Genomic DNA, 21363 nt, shown 5'->3' on the forward strand with positions numbered 1-21363 from the left:
CCATGATACACCATACCACAACCCCCATGCTACACCATACCACAACCCCCATGCTACACTACCACAACCTCCATGCTACACTACCACAACCCCCATGCTACACTACCACAACCTCCATGCTACACTACCACAACCTCCATGCTACACTACCACAACCCCCATGATACACTATACCACAACCCCCATGCTACACCATACCACAACCCCCATGCTACACTATACCACAACCCCCATGCTACACCATACCACAACCCCCATGATACACTATACCACAACCCCCATGCTACACCATACCACAACCCCCATGATACACTATACCACAACCCCCATGCTACACCATACCACAACCCCATGATACACTATACCACAACCCCCATGCTACACTATACCACAACCCCCATTCTGCACCATACCACAACCTCCAAGATACACCATACCACAACCCCCATGATACACCATACCACAACCCCCATGCTACACCATACCACAACCCCCATGATACACCATACCACAACCCCCATGCTACACCATACCACAACCCCCATGATACACTATACCACAACCCCCATGCTACACTACCACAACCCCCATGCTACACTACCACAACCCCCATGCTACACTACCACAACCTCAATGCTACACTACCACAACCCCCATGCTGCACCATACCACAACCCCCATGATACACCATACCACAACCCCCATGATACACCATACCACAACCCCCATGCTACACCATACCACAACCCCCATGCTACACTACCACAACCCCCATGCTACACTACCACAACCTCCATGCTACACTACCACAACCCCCATGCTACACTACCACAACCTCCATGCTACACTACCACAACCTCCATGCTACACTACCACAACCCCCATGATACACTATACCACAACCCCCATGCTACACCATACCACAACCCCCATGCTACACTATACCACAACCCCCATGCTACACCATACCACAACCCCCATGATACACTATACCACAACCCCCATGCTACACCATACCACAACCCCCATGATACACTATACCACAACCCCCATGCTACACCATACCACAACCCCATGATACACTATACCACAACCCCCATGCTACACCATACCACAACCCCCATGCTACACTATACCACAACCCCCATGCTGCACTACCACAACCCCCATGCTACACCATACCACAACCCCCATGATACACCATACCACAACCCCCATGCTACACCATACCACAACCCCCATGCTACACCATACCACAACCCCCATGCTACACCATACCACAACCCCCATGCTACACCATACCACAACCCCCATGATACACCATACCACAACCCCCATGCTACACTACCACAACCCCCATGCTACACTACCACAACCTCAATGCTACACTACCACAACCCCCATGCTGCACCATACCACAACCCCCATGATACACCATACCACAACCCCCATGATACACCATACCACAACCCCCATGCTACACCATACCACAACCCCCATGCTACACTACCACAACCTCCATGCTACACTACCACAACCCCCATGCTACACTACCACAACCTCCATGCTACACTACCACAACCTCCATGCTACACTACCACAACCCCCATGATACACTATACCACAACCCCCATGCTACACCATACCACAACCCCCATGCTACACTATACCACAACCCCCATGCTACACCATACCACAACCCCCATGATACACTATACCACAACCCCCATGCTACACCATACCACAACCCCCATGATACACTATACCACAACCCCCATGCTACACCATACCACAACCCCATGATACACTATACCACAACCCCCATGCTACACCATACCACAACCCCCATGCTACACTATACCACAACCCCCATGCTACACCATACCACAACCCCCATGCTACACTATACCACAACACCCATGCTACACCTTACCACAACCCCCATGCTACACCATACCACAACCCCCATGCTACACCTTACCACAACCCCCATGCTACACCTTACCACAACCCCCATGCTACACCATACCACAACCCCCATGCTACACCATACCACAACCCCCATGCTACACCTTACCACAACCCCCATGCTACACCATACCACAACCCCCATGCTACACCATACCACAACCCCCATGCTACACCTTACCACAACCCCATGCTACACCTTACCACAACCCCCATGCTGCACCATATCACAACCCCCATGCTACACCTTACCACAACCCCCATGCTACACCATACCACAACCCCCATGCTACACCATACCACAACCCCCATGCTACACCTTACCACAACCCCCATGCTACACCTTACCACAACCCCCATGCTACACCATACCACAACCCCCATGCTACACCATACCACAACCCCCATGCTACACCATACCACAACCCCCATGCTACACCTTACCACAACCCCCATGCTGCACCATATCACAACCCCCATGCTACACCATACCACAACCCCCATGCTACACCATACCACAACCCCCATGCTACACCATACCACAACCCCCATGCTACACCATACCACAACCCCCATGCTACACCATACCACAACCCCCATGCTACACCATACCACAACCCCCATGCTACACCATACCACAACCCCCATGCTACACCATACCACAACCCCCATGCTACACTACCACAACCCCCATGCTACACCATACCACAACCTCCATGCTACACTACCACAACCCCCATGCTGCACTATACCACAACCCCCATGCTGCACCATACCACAACCCCCATGCTACACCATACCACAACCTCCATGCTGCACTACCACAACCTCCATGCTGCACTATACCACAACCCCCATGCTACACCATACCACAACCCCCATGCTACACCATACCACAACCCCCATGCTGCACTATACCACAACCTCCATGCTACACCATACCACAACCCCCATGCTACACCATACCACAACCCCCATGCTACACCATACCACAACCCCCATGCTACACTACCACAACCTCCATGCTGCACTATACCACAACCTCCATGCTACACCATACCACAACCCCCATGCTACACTACCACAACCTCCATGCTGCACTATACCACAACCTCCATGCTACACCATACCACAACCCCCATGCTACACCATACCACAACCCCCATGCTACACTACCACAACCCCCATGCTGCACTATACCACAACCTCCATGCTACACCATACCACAACCCCCATGCTACACCATACCACAACCTCCATGCTGCACTACCACAACCTCCATGCTACACTACCACAACCCCCATGCTACACCATACCACAACCTCCATGCTACACTACCACAACCCCCATGATACACCATACCACAACCCCCATGCTACACCATACCACAACCTCCATGCTACACCATACCACAACCTCCATGCTACACTACCACAACCTCCATGCTACACCATACCACAACCTCCATGCTACACTACCACAACCCCCATGATACACCATACCACAACCCCCATGATACACTACCACAACCTCCATGCTACACTACCACAACCCCCATGATACACTACCACAACCCCCATGCTACACCATACCACAACCCCCATGATACACTACCACAACCCCCATGATACACTACCACAACCCCCATGCTGCACCATACCACAACCCCCATGCTACACCATACCACAACCCCCATGCTACACTACCACAACCTCCATGCTGCACCATACCACAACCCCCATGCTACACTACCACAACCCCCATGCTACACTATACCACAACCCCCATGCTGCACTATACCACAACCCCCATGCTACACTACCACAACCTCCATGCTGCACTATACCACAACCCCCATGCTGCACTATACCACAACCCCCATGCTACACCATACCACAACCCCATGCTACACCATACCACAACCCCCATGCTACACCATACCACAACCCCCATGCTACACCATACCACAACCCCCATGATGCACCATACCACAACCCCCATGCTGCACCATACCACAACCCCCATGCTGCACCATACCACAACCCCCATGCTACACCATACCACAACCCCCATGCTACACCATACCACAACCCCCATGCTACACCATACCACAACCCCCATGCTACACCATACCACAACCCCCATGATACACTATACCACAACCCCCATGCTACACCATACCACAACCCCCATGATACACCATACCACAACCCCCATGCTGCACTACCACAACCCCCATGCTACACCATACCACAACCCCCATGATACACCATACCACAACCCCCATGCTACACCATACCACAACCCCCATGCTACACCATACCACAACCCCCATGCTACACCATACCACAACCCCCATGATACACCATACCACAACCCCCATGCTACACTATACCACAACCCCCATGCTACACTACACCACAACCCCCATTCTGCACCATACCACAACCTCCAAGATACACCATACCACAACCCCCATGATACACCATACCACAACCCCCATGCTACACCATACCACAACCTCCATGCTACACTACCACAACCCCCATGATACACCATACCACAACCCCCATGCTACACCTTACCACAACCCCCATGCTACACCATACCACAACCCCCATGCTACACCATACCACAACCCCCATGCTACACCATACCACAACCCCCATGATACACTATACCACAACCCCCATGCTACACTACCACAACCCCCATGATACACTACCACAACCCCCATGCTACACTATACCACAACCCCCATGCTACACTATACCACAACCCCCATGCTACACTATACCACAACCCCCATTCTGCACCATACCACAACCTCCAAGATACACCATACCACAACCCCCATGATACACCATACCACAACCCCCATGCTACACCATACCACAACCCCCATGATACACTATACCACAACCCCCATGCTACACTACCACAACCCCATGCTACACCATACCACAACCCCCATGCTACACCATTCCACAACCCCCATGCTACACCATACCACAACCCCCATGATGCACCATACCACAACCCCCATGCTGCACCATACCACAACCCCCATGCTGCACCATACCACAACCCCCATGCTGCACCATACCACAACCCCCATGCTACACCATACCACAACCCCCATGCTACACCATACCACAACCCCCATGCTACACCATACCACAACCTCCATGCTGCACTACCACAACCCCCATGCTACACCATACCACAACCCCCATGATACACCATACCACAACCCCCATGCTACACCATACCACAACCCCCATGCTACACCATACCACAACCCCCATGATACACCATACCACAACCCCCATGCTACACTATACCACAACCCCCATGCTACACTATACCACAACCCCCATGCTACACTATACCACAACCCCCATGCTACACTATACCACAACCCCCATGCTACACTATACCACAACCCCCATTCTGCACCATACCACAACCTCCAAGATACACCATACCACAACCCCCATGATACACCATACCACAACCCCCATGCTACACCATACCACAACCCCCATGATACACTATACCACAACCCCCATGCTACACTACCACAACCCCCATGATACACTACCACAACCCCCATGCTACACTATACCACAACCCCCATGCTACACTATACCACAACCCCCATGCTACACTATACCACAACCCCCATTCTGCACCATACCACAACCTCCAAGATACACCATACCACAACCCCCATGATACACCATACCACAACCCCCATGCTACACCATACCACAACCCCCATGATACACCATACCACAACCCCCATGCTACACCATACCACAACCCCCATGATACACTATACCACAACCCCCATGCTACACTACCACAACCCCCATGCTACACTACCACAACCCCCATGCTACACTACCACAACCTCAATGCTACACTACCACAACCCCATGCTGCACCATACCACAACCCCCATGATACACCATACCACAACCCCCATGATACACCATACCACAACCCCCATGCTACACCATACCACAACCCCCATGCTACACTACCACAACCCCCATGCTACACTACCACAACCTCCATGCTACACTACCACAACCCCCATGCTACACTACCACAACCTCCATGCTACACTACCACAACCTCCATGCTACACTACCACAACCCCCATGATACACTATACCACAACCCCCATGCTACACCATACCACAACCCCCATGCTACACTATACCACAACCCCCATGCTACACCATACCACAACCCCCATGATACACTATACCACAACCCCCATGCTACACCATACCACAACCCCCATGATACACTATACCACAACCCCCATGCTACACCATACCACAACCCCATGATACACTATACCACAACCCCCATGCTACACCATACCACAACCCCCATGCTACACCATACCACAACCCCCATGCTGCACTACCACAACCCCCATGCTACACCATACCACAACCCCCATGATACACCATACCACAACCCCCATGCTACACCATACCACAACCCCCATGCTACACCATACCACAACCCCCATGCTACACCATACCACAACCCCCATGATACACCATACCACAACCCCCATGCTACACCATACCACAACCCCCATGCTACACTACCACAACCCCCATGCTACACTACCACAACCTCCATGCTACACTACCACAACCCCCATGCTACACTACCACAACCTCCATGCTACACTACCACAACCTCCATGCTACACTACCACAACCCCCATGATACACTATACCACAACCCCCATGCTACACCATACCACAACCCCCATGCTACACTATACCACAACCCCCATGCTACACCATACCACAACCCCCATGATACACTATACCACAACCCCCATGCTACACCATACCACAACCCCCATGATACACTATACCACAACCCCCATGCTACACCATACCACAACCCCATGATACACTATACCACAACCCCCATGCTACACCATACCACAACCCCCATGCTACACCATACCACAACCCCCATGCTGCACTACCACAACCCCCATGCTACACCATACCACAACCCCCATGATACACCATACCACAACCCCCATGCTACACCATACCACAACCCCCATGCTACACCATACCACAACCCCCATGCTACACCATACCACAACCCCCATGATACACCATACCACAACCCCCATGATACACCATACCACAACCCCCATGCTACACTATACCACAACCCCCATGCTACACTATACCACAACCCCCATGCTACACTATACCACAACCCCCATGCTACACTACACCACAACCCCCATTCTGCACCATACCACAACCTCCAAGATACACCATACCACAACCCCCATGATACACCATACCACAACCCCCATGCTACACCATACCACAACCTCCATGCTACACTACCACAACCCCCATGATACACCATACCACAACCCCCATGCTACACCTTACCACAACCCCCATGCTACACCATACCACAACCCCCATGCTACACCATACCACAACCCCCATGCTACACCATACCACAACCCCCATGATACACTATACCACAACCCCCATGCTACACTACCACAACCCCCATGATACACTACCACAACCCCCATGCTACACTATACCACAACCCCCATGCTACACTATACCACAACCCCCATGCTACACTATACCACAACCCCCATTCTGCACCATACCACAACCTCCAAGATACACCATACCACAACCCCCATGATACACCATACCACAACCCCCATGCTACACCATACCACAACCCCCATGATACACTATACCACAACCCCCATGCTACACTACCACAACCCCATGCTACACCATACCACAACCCCCATGCTACACCATTCCACAACCCCCATGCTACACCATACCACAACCCCCATGATGCACCATACCACAACCCCCATGCTGCACCATACCACAACCCCCATGCTGCACCATACCACAACCCCCATGCTGCACCATACCACAACCCCCATGCTACACCATACCACAACCCCCATGCTACACCATACCACAACCCCCATGCTACACCATACCACAACCCCCATGCTACACCATACCACAACCCCCATGCTACACCATACCACAACCCCCATGCTACACCATACCACAACCCCCATGATACACTATACCACAACCCCCATGCTACACCATACCACAACCCCCATGATACACCATACCACAACCCCCATGCTGCACTACCACAACCCCCATGCTACACCATACCACAACCCCATGATACACCATACCACAACCCCCATGCTACACCATACCACAACCCCCATGCTACACCATACCACAACCCCCATGATACACCATACCACAACCCCCATGCTACACTATACCACAACCCCCATGCTACACTATACCACAACCCCCATGCTACACTATACCACAACCCCCATGCTACACTATACCACAACCCCCATGCTACACTATACCACAACCCCCATTCTGCACCATACCACAACCTCCAAGATACACCATACCACAACCCCCATGATACACCATACCACAACCCCCATGCTACACCATACCACAACCCCCATGATACACTATACCACAACCCCCATGCTACACTACCACAACCCCCATGATACACTACCACAACCCCCATGCTACACTATACCACAACCCCCATGCTACACTATACCACAACCCCCATGCTACACTATACCACAACCCCCATTCTGCACCATACCACAACCTCCAAGATACACCATACCACAACCCCCATGATACACCATACCACAACCCCCATGCTACACCATACCACAACCCCCATGATACACCATACCACAACCCCCATGCTACACCATACCACAACCCCCATGATACACTATACCACAACCCCCATGCTACACTACCACAACCCCCATGCTACACTACCACAACCCCCATGCTACACTACCACAACCTCAATGCTACACTACCACAACCCCCATGCTGCACCATACCACAACCCCCATGATACACCATACCACAACCCCCATGATACACCATACCACAACCCCCATGCTACACCATACCACAACCCCCATGCTACACTACCACAACCCCCATGCTACACTACCACAACCTCCATGCTACACTACCACAACCCCCATGCTACACTACCACAACCTCCATGCTACACTACCACAACCTCCATGCTACACTACCACAACCCCCATGATACACTATACCACAACCCCCATGCTACACCATACCACAACCCCCATGCTACACTATACCACAACCCCCATGCTACACCATACCACAACCCCCATGATACACTATACCACAACCCCCATGCTACACCATACCACAACCCCCATGATACACTATACCACAACCCCCATGCTACACCATACCACAACCCCATGATACACTATACCACAACCCCCATGCTACACCATACCACAACCCCCATGCTACACTATACCACAACCCCCATGCTACACCATACCACAACCCCCATGCTACACTATACCACAACACCCATGCTACACCTTACCACAACCCCATGATACACTATACCACAACCTCCATGCTACACCATACCACAACCTCCATGCTACACTACCACAACCCCCATGATACACCATACCACAACCCCCATGATACACCATACCACAACCCCCATGATACACTACCACAACCCCCATGCTACACTACCACAACCTCCATGCTGCACCATACCACAACCCCCATGATACACTACCACAACCCCCATGCTGCACCATACCACAACCCCCATGATACACTACCACAACCCCCATGATACACTACCACAACCCCCATGCTGCACCATACCACAACCCCCATGCTACACTACCACAACCTCCATGCTGCACCATACCACAACCCCATGATACACTATACCACAACCCCCATGCTACACCATACCACAACCCCCATGCTACACTATACCACAACCCCCATGCTACACCATACCACAACCCCCATGCTACACTATACCACAACACCCATGCTACACCTTACCACAACCCCCATGCTACACCATACCACAACCCCCATGCTACACCTTACCACAACCCCCATGCTACACCTTACCACAACCCCCATGCTACACCATACCACAACCCCCATGCTACACCATACCACAACCCCCATGCTACACCTTACCACAACCCCCATGCTACACCATACCACAACCCCCATGCTACACCTTACCACAACCCCATGCTACACCTTACCACAACCCCCATGCTGCACCATATCACAACCCCCATGCTACACCTTACCACAACCCCCATGCTACACCATACCACAACCCCCATGCTACACCATACCACAACCCCCATGCTACACCTTACCACAACCCCCATGCTACACCTTACCACAACCCCCATGCTACACCATACCACAACCCCCATGCTACACCATACCACAACCCCCATGCTACACCATACCACAACCCCCATGCTACACCTTACCACAACCCCCATGCTGCACCATATCACAACCCCCATGCTACACCATACCACAACCCCCATGCTACACCATACCACAACCCCCATGCTACACCATACCACAACCCCCATGCTACACCATACCACAACCCCCATGCTACACCATACCACAACCCCCATGCTACACCATACCACAACCCCCATGCTACACCATACCACAACCCCCATGCTACACCATACCACAACCCCCATGCTACACCATACCACAACCCCCATGCTACACCATACCACAACCCCCATGCTACACCATACCACAACCCCCATGCTACACTACCACAACCTCCATGCTACACTATACCACAACCTCCATGCTACACCATACCACAACCGCCATGCTACACCATACCACAACCCCCATGCTTCACTATACCACAACCCCCATGCTACACCATACCACAACCCCCATGCTACACCATACCACAACCCCCATGCTACACCATACCACAACCTCCATGCTACACTACCACAACCCCCATGCTGCACTATACCACAACCCCCATGCTACACCATACCACAACCTCCATGCTACACCATACCACAACCTCCATGCTGCACTACCACAACCTCCATGCTACACCATACCACAACCTCCATGCTACACTACCACAACCCCCATGATACACCATACCACAACCCCCATGATACACTACCACAACCCCCATGCTACACTACCACAACCTCCATGCTGCACCATACCACAACCCCCATGATACACTACCACAACCCCCATTCTGCACCATACCACAACCCCCATGATACACTACCACAACCCCCATGATACACTACCACAACCCCCATGTTGCACCATACCACAACCCCCATGCTACACTACCACAACCTCCATGCTGCACCATACCACAACCCCCATGATACACTACCACAACCCCCATGCTGCACCATACCACAACCCCCATGATACACTACCACAACCCCCATGATACACTACCACAACCCCCATGCTGCACCATACCACAACCCCCATGCTACACCATACCACAACCCCCATGCTACACCATACCACAACCCCCATGATACACTATACCACAACCCCCATGCTACACCATACCACAACCCCCATGATACACCATACCACAACCCCCATGCTGCACTACCACAACCCCCATGCTACACCATACCACAACCCCCATGATACACCATACCACAACCCCCATGCTACACCATACCACAACCCCCATGCTACACCATACCACAACCCCCATGATACACCATACCACAACCCCCATGCTACACTATACCACAACCCCCATGCTACACTATACCACAACCCCCATGCTACACTATACCACAACCCCCATGCTACACTATACCACAACCCCCATGCTACACTATACCACAACCCCCATGCTACACTATACCACAACCCCCATTCTGCACCATACCACAACCTCCAAGATACACCATACCACAACCCCCATGATACACCATACCACAACCCCCATGCTACACCATACCACAACCCCCATGCTACACTACCACAACCCCCATGCTACACTACCACAACCCCCATGCTACACTACCACAACCTCAATGCTACACTACCACAACCCCCATGCTGCACCATACCACAACCCCCATGATACACCATACCACAACCCCCATGATACACCATACCACAACCCCCATGCTACACCATACCACAACCCCCATGCTACACTACCACAACCCCCATGCTACACTACCACAACCTCCATGCTACACTACCACAACCCCCATGCTACACTACCACAACCCCCATGCTACACTACCACAACCTCCATGCTACACTACCACAACCCCCATGCTGCACCATACCACAACCCCCATGATACACTATACCACAACCCCCATGCTACACCATACCACAACCTCCATGCTACACCATACCACAACCCCCATGCTACACCTTACCACAACCCCCATGCTACACCTTACCACAACCCCCATGCTACACCATACCACAACCCCCATGCTACACCTTACCACAACCCCCATGCTACACCTTACCACAACCCCCATGCTACACCTTACCACAACCCCCATGCTACACCATACCACAACCCCCATGCTACACCTTACCACAACCTCCATGCTACACCATACCACAACCCCCATGCTACACCATACCACAACCCCCATGCTACACCATACCACAACCCCCATGCTACACCTTACCACAACCCCATGCTACACCTTAGCACAACCCCCATGCTGCACCATATCACAACCCCCATGCTACACCTTACCACAACCCCCATGCTACACCATACCACAACCCCCATGCTACACCTTACCACAACCCCCATGCTACACCTTACCACAACCCCCATGCTACACCATACCACAACCCCCATGCTACACCATACCACAACCCCCATGCTACACCTTACCACAACCCCCATGCTACACCTTACCACAACCCCCATGCTGCACCATATCACAACCCCCATGCTACACCATACCACAACCCCCATGCTGCACCATACCACAACCCCCATGCTACACCTTACCACAACCCCCATGCTACACCATACCACAACCCCCATGCTACACCATACCACAACCCCCATGCTACACCATACCACAACCCCCATGCTACACCTTACCACAACCCCCATGCTGCACCATATCACAACCCCCATGCTACACCATACCACAACCCCCATGCTACACTATACCACAACCTCCATGCTACACTACCACAACCTCCATGCTACACTACCACAACCTCCATGCTACACTATACCACAACCCCCATGCTACACTATACCACAACCCCCATGCTACACCATACCACAACCCCATGCTACACCATACCACAACCCCCATGCTACACTACCACAACCCCCATGCTACACTATACCACAACCCCCATGCTACACCATACCACAACCCCATGCTACACCATACCACAACCCCATGCTACACTACCACAACCCCCATGCTACACCATACCACAACCCCCATGCTGCACTACCACAACCCCCATGCTACACCATACCACAACCCCCATGCTACACTACCACAACCTCCATGCTACACCATACCACAACCCCCATGCTGCACTACCACAACCCCCATGCTACACCATACCACAACCCCCATGCTACACCATACCACAACCCCCATGCTACACTACCACAACCTCAATGCTGCACCATACCACAACCCCCATGCTACACCATACCTCAACCCCCATGCTGCACTACCACAACCCCCATGCTACACCATACCACAACCCCCATGCTACACCATACCACAACCCCCATGCTACACCATACCACAACCCCCATGCTACACCATACCACAACCCCCATGCTACACCATACCACAACCCCCATGCTACACCATACCACAACCCCCATGCTACACCATACCACAACCCCCATGCTACACCATACCACAACCCCCATGCTACACTACCACAACCCCCATGCTACACTACCACAACCTCCATGCTACACTATACCACAACCCCCATGCTACACTATACCACAACCCCCATGCTACACCATACCACAACCCCCATGCTACACTACCACAACCCCCATGATACACCATATCACAACCCCCATGCAACACTACAACAACCCCCATGCTACAATATACCACAACCCCCATGCTACACCATACCACAACCCCCATGCTACACTACCACAACCCCCATGCTACACTACCACAACCCCCATGCTACACCATACCACAACCCCCATGCTACACCATACCACAACCCCCATGCTACACTACCACAACCCCCATGATACACCGTACCACAACCCCCATGCTACACCATACCACAACCCCCATGCTACACTATACCACAACCTCCATGCTACACTACCACAACCTCCATGCTACACTATACCACAACCCCCATGCTACACCATACCACAACCTCCATGCTACACCATACCACAACCCCATGCTACACCATACCACAACCCCCATGCTACACCATACCACAACCCCCATGATACACTACCACAACCCCCATGCTACACTATACCACAACCCCCATGCTACACCATACCACAACCCCATGCTACACTACCACAACCTCCATGCTACACCATACCACAACCCCCATGCTACACTACCACAACCTCCATGCTACACCATACCACAACCCCCATGCTGCACTACCACAACCCCCATGCTACACCATACCACAACCCCCATGCTACACCATACCACAACCCCCATGCTACACTACCACAACCTCAATGCTGCACCATACCACAACCCCCATGCTACACCATACCTCAACCCCCATGCTGCACTACCACAACCCCCATGCTACACCATACCACAACCCCCATGCTACACCATACCACAACCCCCATGCTACACCATACCACAACCCCCATGCTACACCATACCACAACCCCCATGCTACACCATACCACAACCCCCATGCTACACCATACCACAACCCCCATGCTACACCATACCACAACCCCCATGCTACACCATACCACAACCTCCATGCTACACCATACCACAACCGCCATGCTACACCATACCACAACCCCCATGCTTCACTATACCACAACCCCCATGCTACACCATACCACAACCCCCATGCTACACCATACCTCAACCCCCATGCTGCACTACCACAACCCCCATGCTACACCATACCACAACCCCCATGCTACACCATACCACAACCCCCATGCTACACCATACCACAACCCCCATGCTACACCATACCACAACCCCCATGCTACACCATACCACAACCCCCATGCTACACCATACCACAACCCCCATGCTACACCATACCACAACCTCCATGCTACACTACCACAACCCCCATGCTACACTACCACAACCTCCATGCTACACTATTCCACAACCCCCATGCTACACTATACCACAACCCCCATGCTACACCATACCACAACCCCCATGCTACACTACCACAACCCCCATGATACACCATATCACAACCCCCATGCAACACTACAACAACCCCCATGCTACAATATACCACAACCCCCATGCTACACCATACCACAACCCCCATGCTACACTACCACAACCCCCATGATACACCATACCACAACCCCCATGCTACACCATACCACAACCCCCATGCTACACTACCACAACCCCCATGATACACCGTACCACAACCCCCATGCTACACCATACCACAACCCCCATGCTACACTATACCACAACCTCCATGCTACACTACCACAACCTCCATGCTACACTATACCACAACCCCCATGCTACACCATACCACAACCTCCATGCTACACCATACCACAACCCCATGCTACACCATACCACAACCCCCATGCTACACCATACCACAACCCCCATGATACACTACCACAACCCCCATGCTACACTATACCACAACCCCCATGCTACACCATACCACAACCCCATGCTACACTACCACAACCTCCATGCTACACCATACCACAACCCCCATGCTGCACTACCACAACCCCCATGCTACACCATACCACAACCCCCATGCTACACTACCACAACCTCCATGCTACACCATACCACAACCCCCATGCTGCACTACCACAACCCCCATGCTACACCATACCACAACCCCCATGCTACACCATACCACAACCCCCATGCTACACTACCACAACCTCAATGCTGCACCATACCACAACCCCCATGCTACACCATACCTCAACCCCCATGCTGCACTACCGCAACCCCCATGCTACACCATACCACAACCCCCATGCTAAACCATACCACAACCCCCATGCTACACCATACCACAACCCCCATGCTACACCATACCACAACCCCCATGCTACACCATACCACAACCCCCATGCTACACCATACCACAACCCCCATGCTACACCATACCACAACCCCCATGCTACACTATACCACAACCTCCATGCTACACCATACCACAACCGCCATGCTACACCATACCACAACCCCCATGCTTCACTATACCACAACCCCCATGCTACACCATACCACAACCCCCATGCTACACCATACCACAACCCCCATGCTACACTATACCACAACCCCCATGCTACACCATACCACAACCCCTATGCTACACCATACCACAACCCCCATGCTACACCATACCACAACCCCCATGCTACACCATACCACAACCCCCATGCTACACCATACCACAACCCCCATGCTACACCATACCACAACCCCCATGCTACACTACCACAACCTCCATGCTGCACTATACCACAACCCCCATGATACACCATACCACAACCCCCATGCTACACCATACCACAACCCCCATGCTGCACTATACCACAACCCCCATGATACACCATACCACAACCCCCATGCTGCACCATACCACAACCCCCATGCTGCACCATACCACAACCCCCATGCTGCACCATACCACAACCCCCATGCTGCACTACCACAACCCCCATGCTGCACCATACCACAACCCCCATGCTGCACCATACCACAACCCCCATGATACACCATACCACAACCCCCATGCTACACCATACCACAACCCCCATGCTACACTACCACAACCCCCATGCTACACCATACCACAACCCCCATGCTGCACTACCACAACCCCCATGCTGCACCATACCACAACCCCCATGCTACACCATACCACAACCCCCATGCTGCACCATACCACAACCCCCATGCTGCACCATACCACAACCCCCATGCTGCACCATACTACAACCACCATGCTACACTATCACAACCCCCATGCTACACTATCACAACCCCCATGATACACCATACCACAACCCCCATGCTACACTATCACAACCCCCATGATACACCATACCACAACCCCCATGCTACACCATACCACAACCCCCATGCTACACTATCACAACCCCCATGATACACCATACCACAACCCCCATGCTACACTATACCACAACCCCCATGCTACACTATCACAACCCCCATGATACACTATTCCACAACCCCCATGCTACACTATACCACAACCCCCATGATACACCATATCACAACCCCCATGATACACCATACCACAACCCCCATGCTGCACTACCACAACCCCCATGCTGCACCATACCACAACCCCCATGCTACACTACCACAACCCCCATGATACACCATACCACAACCCCCATGCTGCACCATACCACAACCCCCATGCTGCACCATACCACAACCCCCATGCTGCACCATACCACAACCCCCATGCTACACTATCACAACCCCCATGCTACACTATACCACAACCCCCATGCTACACTATCACAACCCCCATGATACACTATTCCACAACCCCCATGCTACACTATACCACAACCCCCATGATACACCATATCACAACCCCCATGATACACCATACCACAACCCCCATGCTGCACTACCACAACCCCCATGCTGCACCATACCACAACCCCCATGATACACCATACCACAACCCCCATGCTGCACCATACCACAACCCCCATGCTGCACCATACCACAACCCCCATGCTGCACTACCACATCAGCAATGTGTTCCAAATGGCACCCTTTTCCCAATATAGTGCACTTCTTTTGACCAGGGCTAATATGGCTCTCGTCAAAAGTAGTGCTCTATGTAGGGAATAGGGTGCCTTTTGGGACGCAGACATACTTTAGACTAAAAGGATCTAGGCCTGCCGTATATTTGCTCAGTGGCATTGCATCACTCTGGCTGCATTTACAGGCAGCTTCATTCTGACCAATTAGTGGAAAAAATTTCAGAATTGGGCTGCCTGTGTAAACCCTTTGTTAGAGTAGGCCTATCTGCTATTTCTGTCAGACCTGGGTCAAATACTTTCAGATACTTGAGCTGCACTTGGTTTAGTTTGCCTAGTCCAATGGAACCAATGGATTAGAAAGTGAAAACGGCAAGCTAAATCAAGTGCACTGCACTTCAAACCCTTTCAAGTACTGATGAAGGCGTAACTGCCGAAACATGTTAGCCTGCCCGGCTGGAAAAAAACGTGAAATGAGATGACATCTTTTAGTCCTTTATTAAAAAAAAAAATCTTTGGAGTTTCCCAATGATTCTTAAACTTGGGATTTAATTGAAAGTCGTTGTCATATATGGCCGAGCACCCAGCTATTAAAGCGAGAGTGCATCTCTTACCCACTCCACAATGTGAGTTTGATCTAAGCCTGATTTGTATTCTAGTTTTCCTCCTTTTGAGTCTGAAAGAACAGCAGATAAGTTGCTCTGAGAATACCTGTTGTCATCAACGCATTCCTAGCTGTAGCCTACGTTTGTGTATGACCAGTATCCCTTGTTATTCATTATGCCTCCCTGTTCTCCATTGTTTGTCCTCCCGTCCGTCCTGTTTCTGTCCTCCTGTCTGTCATTCCGTCTTTCTTCCGTCCGTCCTCCTGTCTGTCTTCCCTTCTGTACGTCCGTCTGTCTGTCCGTACGTCCTCCTGTCTGTCCGTCATGCTGTTTGTCCGCACTCCTGTCTGTCTGTCCGTCCATCCGCCCTCCTGTCCGTCAACCGCCCTCCTGTCCGTCCATCTGCCCTCCTGTCTGTCCGTCCGCCCTCCTGTCTGTCCGTCCTGTCTGTCATTCCGGCTGTCCTCCTGTCTGTCATTCCGTCCTTCCGTCTGTCATTCCGTCCTTCCGTCTGTCTTCCCTTCCGTCCGTCTGTCTTCCCTTCCGTCCGTCTGTCTTCCCTTCCGCCCGTCTGTCTTCCCTTCCGCCCGTCTGTCTTCCCTTCCGCCCGTCTGTCTTCCCTTCCGCCCGTCTGTCTTCCCTTCCGCCCGTCTGTCTTCCCTTCCGCCCGTCTGTCTTCCCTTCCGCCCGTCTGTCTTCCCGTCCGTCTGTCTTCCCTTCCGTCTGTCTTCCCTTCCGTCTGTCTTCCCTTCCGTCTGTCTTCCCGTCCTTCCGTCTGTCTTCCCTTCCGTCTGTCTTCCCGTCCTTCCGTCTGTCTGTCCGTCCGTCCGCCCTTCCATCTTTCCTTCCCTTCCGTCTGTCTTCCCTTCCCTTCCGTCTGTCTTCCCTTCCGTCTGTCTTCCCTTCCGTCTGTCTTCCCGTCCTTCCGTCTGTCTTCCCGTCCTTCCGTCTGTCTTCCCGTCCTTCCGGCTGTCTTTCCTTCCCGTCCCGTCCTTCCATCTGTCTTTCCTTCCCGTCCTTCCGGCTGTCTTTCCTTCCCGTCCCGTCCTTCCATCTGTCTTTCCTTCCCGTCCTTCCGTCTGTCTGTCCGTCCGTCCGCCCTTCCCTTCCATCTTTCCTTCCCTTCCGTCTGTCTTCCCTTCCTTCCGTCCGTCCGTCCTCCCGTCTGTCTTCCCTTCCGTCCATCTGTCCATTCTCCTGTGTGTCCGTCCATCCGTCCGCCCTCCTGTCTGTCCGTCCGCCTGTCCTCCTATCGGTCATCCTTTCTGTCCGTCCGCCTGTCTGTCTGTCCGTCCGTTCTCCTGTCTGCCATCCTGTCTGTCCGTCCTCCTGTCTGTCCTGTCTGTCCATCCTCCTGTCTGTCCATCTGTCATCTTTTCTGTCTGTCCTCCTGTCTGTCTGTCCTGCTTGTCTGTCTGTCCGTTCGTTCTCCTGTCTGCCTGTTCGTCTGTCATCATGTCTGTCCATCTGCCTGTCCGTCCTGTCTATCGGTCTTCCTGTCTGTCGGCCTGTCTTGTCTGACTGTCGGTCTTCCTGTCTTGTCTGTCTGTCCGTCCGTCCATTCTCCTGTCCTGTCGGTCTTCCTGTCTGTCGGTCTGTCTGCACGGTCTTCCTGTCCGTCTGCCCGTCCTCCCGTCTGTCTGTCTGGTCTTCCTGTTTCTCTGTCTGTCTGTCGGGTCTTCCTGTTTGTCTGTATGTCCTCCCTCCTGCCTCTCTGTCCTCCCTCCTGCCTGTCTGTCTGTCCTCCTGCCTGTCTGTCGGTCTTTTTGTCTGTCTGTTTGTCCTTCGGTCCGTCTGTCCAGAGGGAGAGGTGACGTTGTACCAGTACGGCTGGCAAGACTGCACCACCATCCTCTTCTATTTCTTCATCACCATCATCCTCCACGCTGTGGTGCAGGAGTACGTCCTGGATGTAAGTACTACCGAGACCCCCTGCATTTTGGGTATTAGTGTTTTTGTATCCCCTAGATAATTTTTTCTAAGTAGGGTGCAAAGGTTCCCAAAGCAACAGCCAAGGCACTCTGGCATCTTAACTGTCTGTCAATTGAAACCAATATATGCTAAACTATTACAGGCTGGAGTCAATGGGGGCTAGGCGGGGTGGCCCGACTTATTGATACAATGGTAGGGAAACACAAGTGGTAAAATGGAGATTTAGGTCTGAGTAGAAGAGCACCCTTTTAAGCACAGATGTAGGATCAGTCAATCATTACATGAACCATTTGAAGTGGACATGCGAAACTGACCTTAGATCAGTGTCAATTGGGCCTACTCCAGACAGACTCCTCAGGAGGTCACAAGCTCAAATTGAGTTATCTTTCTGTCTGCTCTCCTAGACAACTTGCAGGACACAGGAATGTAGCCTGTGCTCGTATCCACAAAGCAGTGCTGATCTAGGATCTATACCATTATATTCTTTATTCATTATGGCAAAAATTCTAAAAGGCAAAACTGATCTTAGATCAGCACTCCCACTCTAAGATGCTTTGTGGATACGGGCCCTGATCCCAAATCTGTTTGGGCTATCTTGCTAACTCCTAATGTTTAGCAAGACCGTGACCATAAGAGTTGGCAAGACGACACAAACAGATCTGGGACCCGGGTAACAGGAATGAGATTGTAATGGGATTGTTATTATTTTCCTCTGTAGCTCCATAATCAAGTGTGTTTTACAATGGCTTAACGCTTGAGCGACATGTCTCTGCTCAGAGGGGTGTACTACAAAGCAGCATATGGAGTTAGCCAGCAAAGTTGTCAACATTTTCTGATATAACTCTAATTTATTAGACAAACAAAAAGA

General features: G+C 52.1%; 1 protein-coding gene across 1 annotated transcript in view; it reads left to right on the forward strand.

Moving 5' to 3' along the window:
• The window catches only part of LOC129817717 (translocating chain-associated membrane protein 2-like), a 52655-nt gene that overhangs the window by 19749 nt on the left and 11543 nt on the right, over positions 1–21363 (forward strand). The window contains exon 3 of the mRNA XM_055873214.1: positions 20366–20475. Coding sequence (XP_055729189.1) covers positions 20366–20475 — 110 coding nt within the window. The remainder of the gene's footprint in view (positions 1–20365; positions 20476–21363) is intronic.

Source organism: Salvelinus fontinalis, chromosome 20 (genome assembly GCF_029448725.1).
Source record: "Salvelinus fontinalis isolate EN_2023a chromosome 20, ASM2944872v1, whole genome shotgun sequence".
Classification (NCBI taxonomy): domain Eukaryota; kingdom Metazoa; phylum Chordata; class Actinopteri; order Salmoniformes; family Salmonidae; genus Salvelinus; species Salvelinus fontinalis.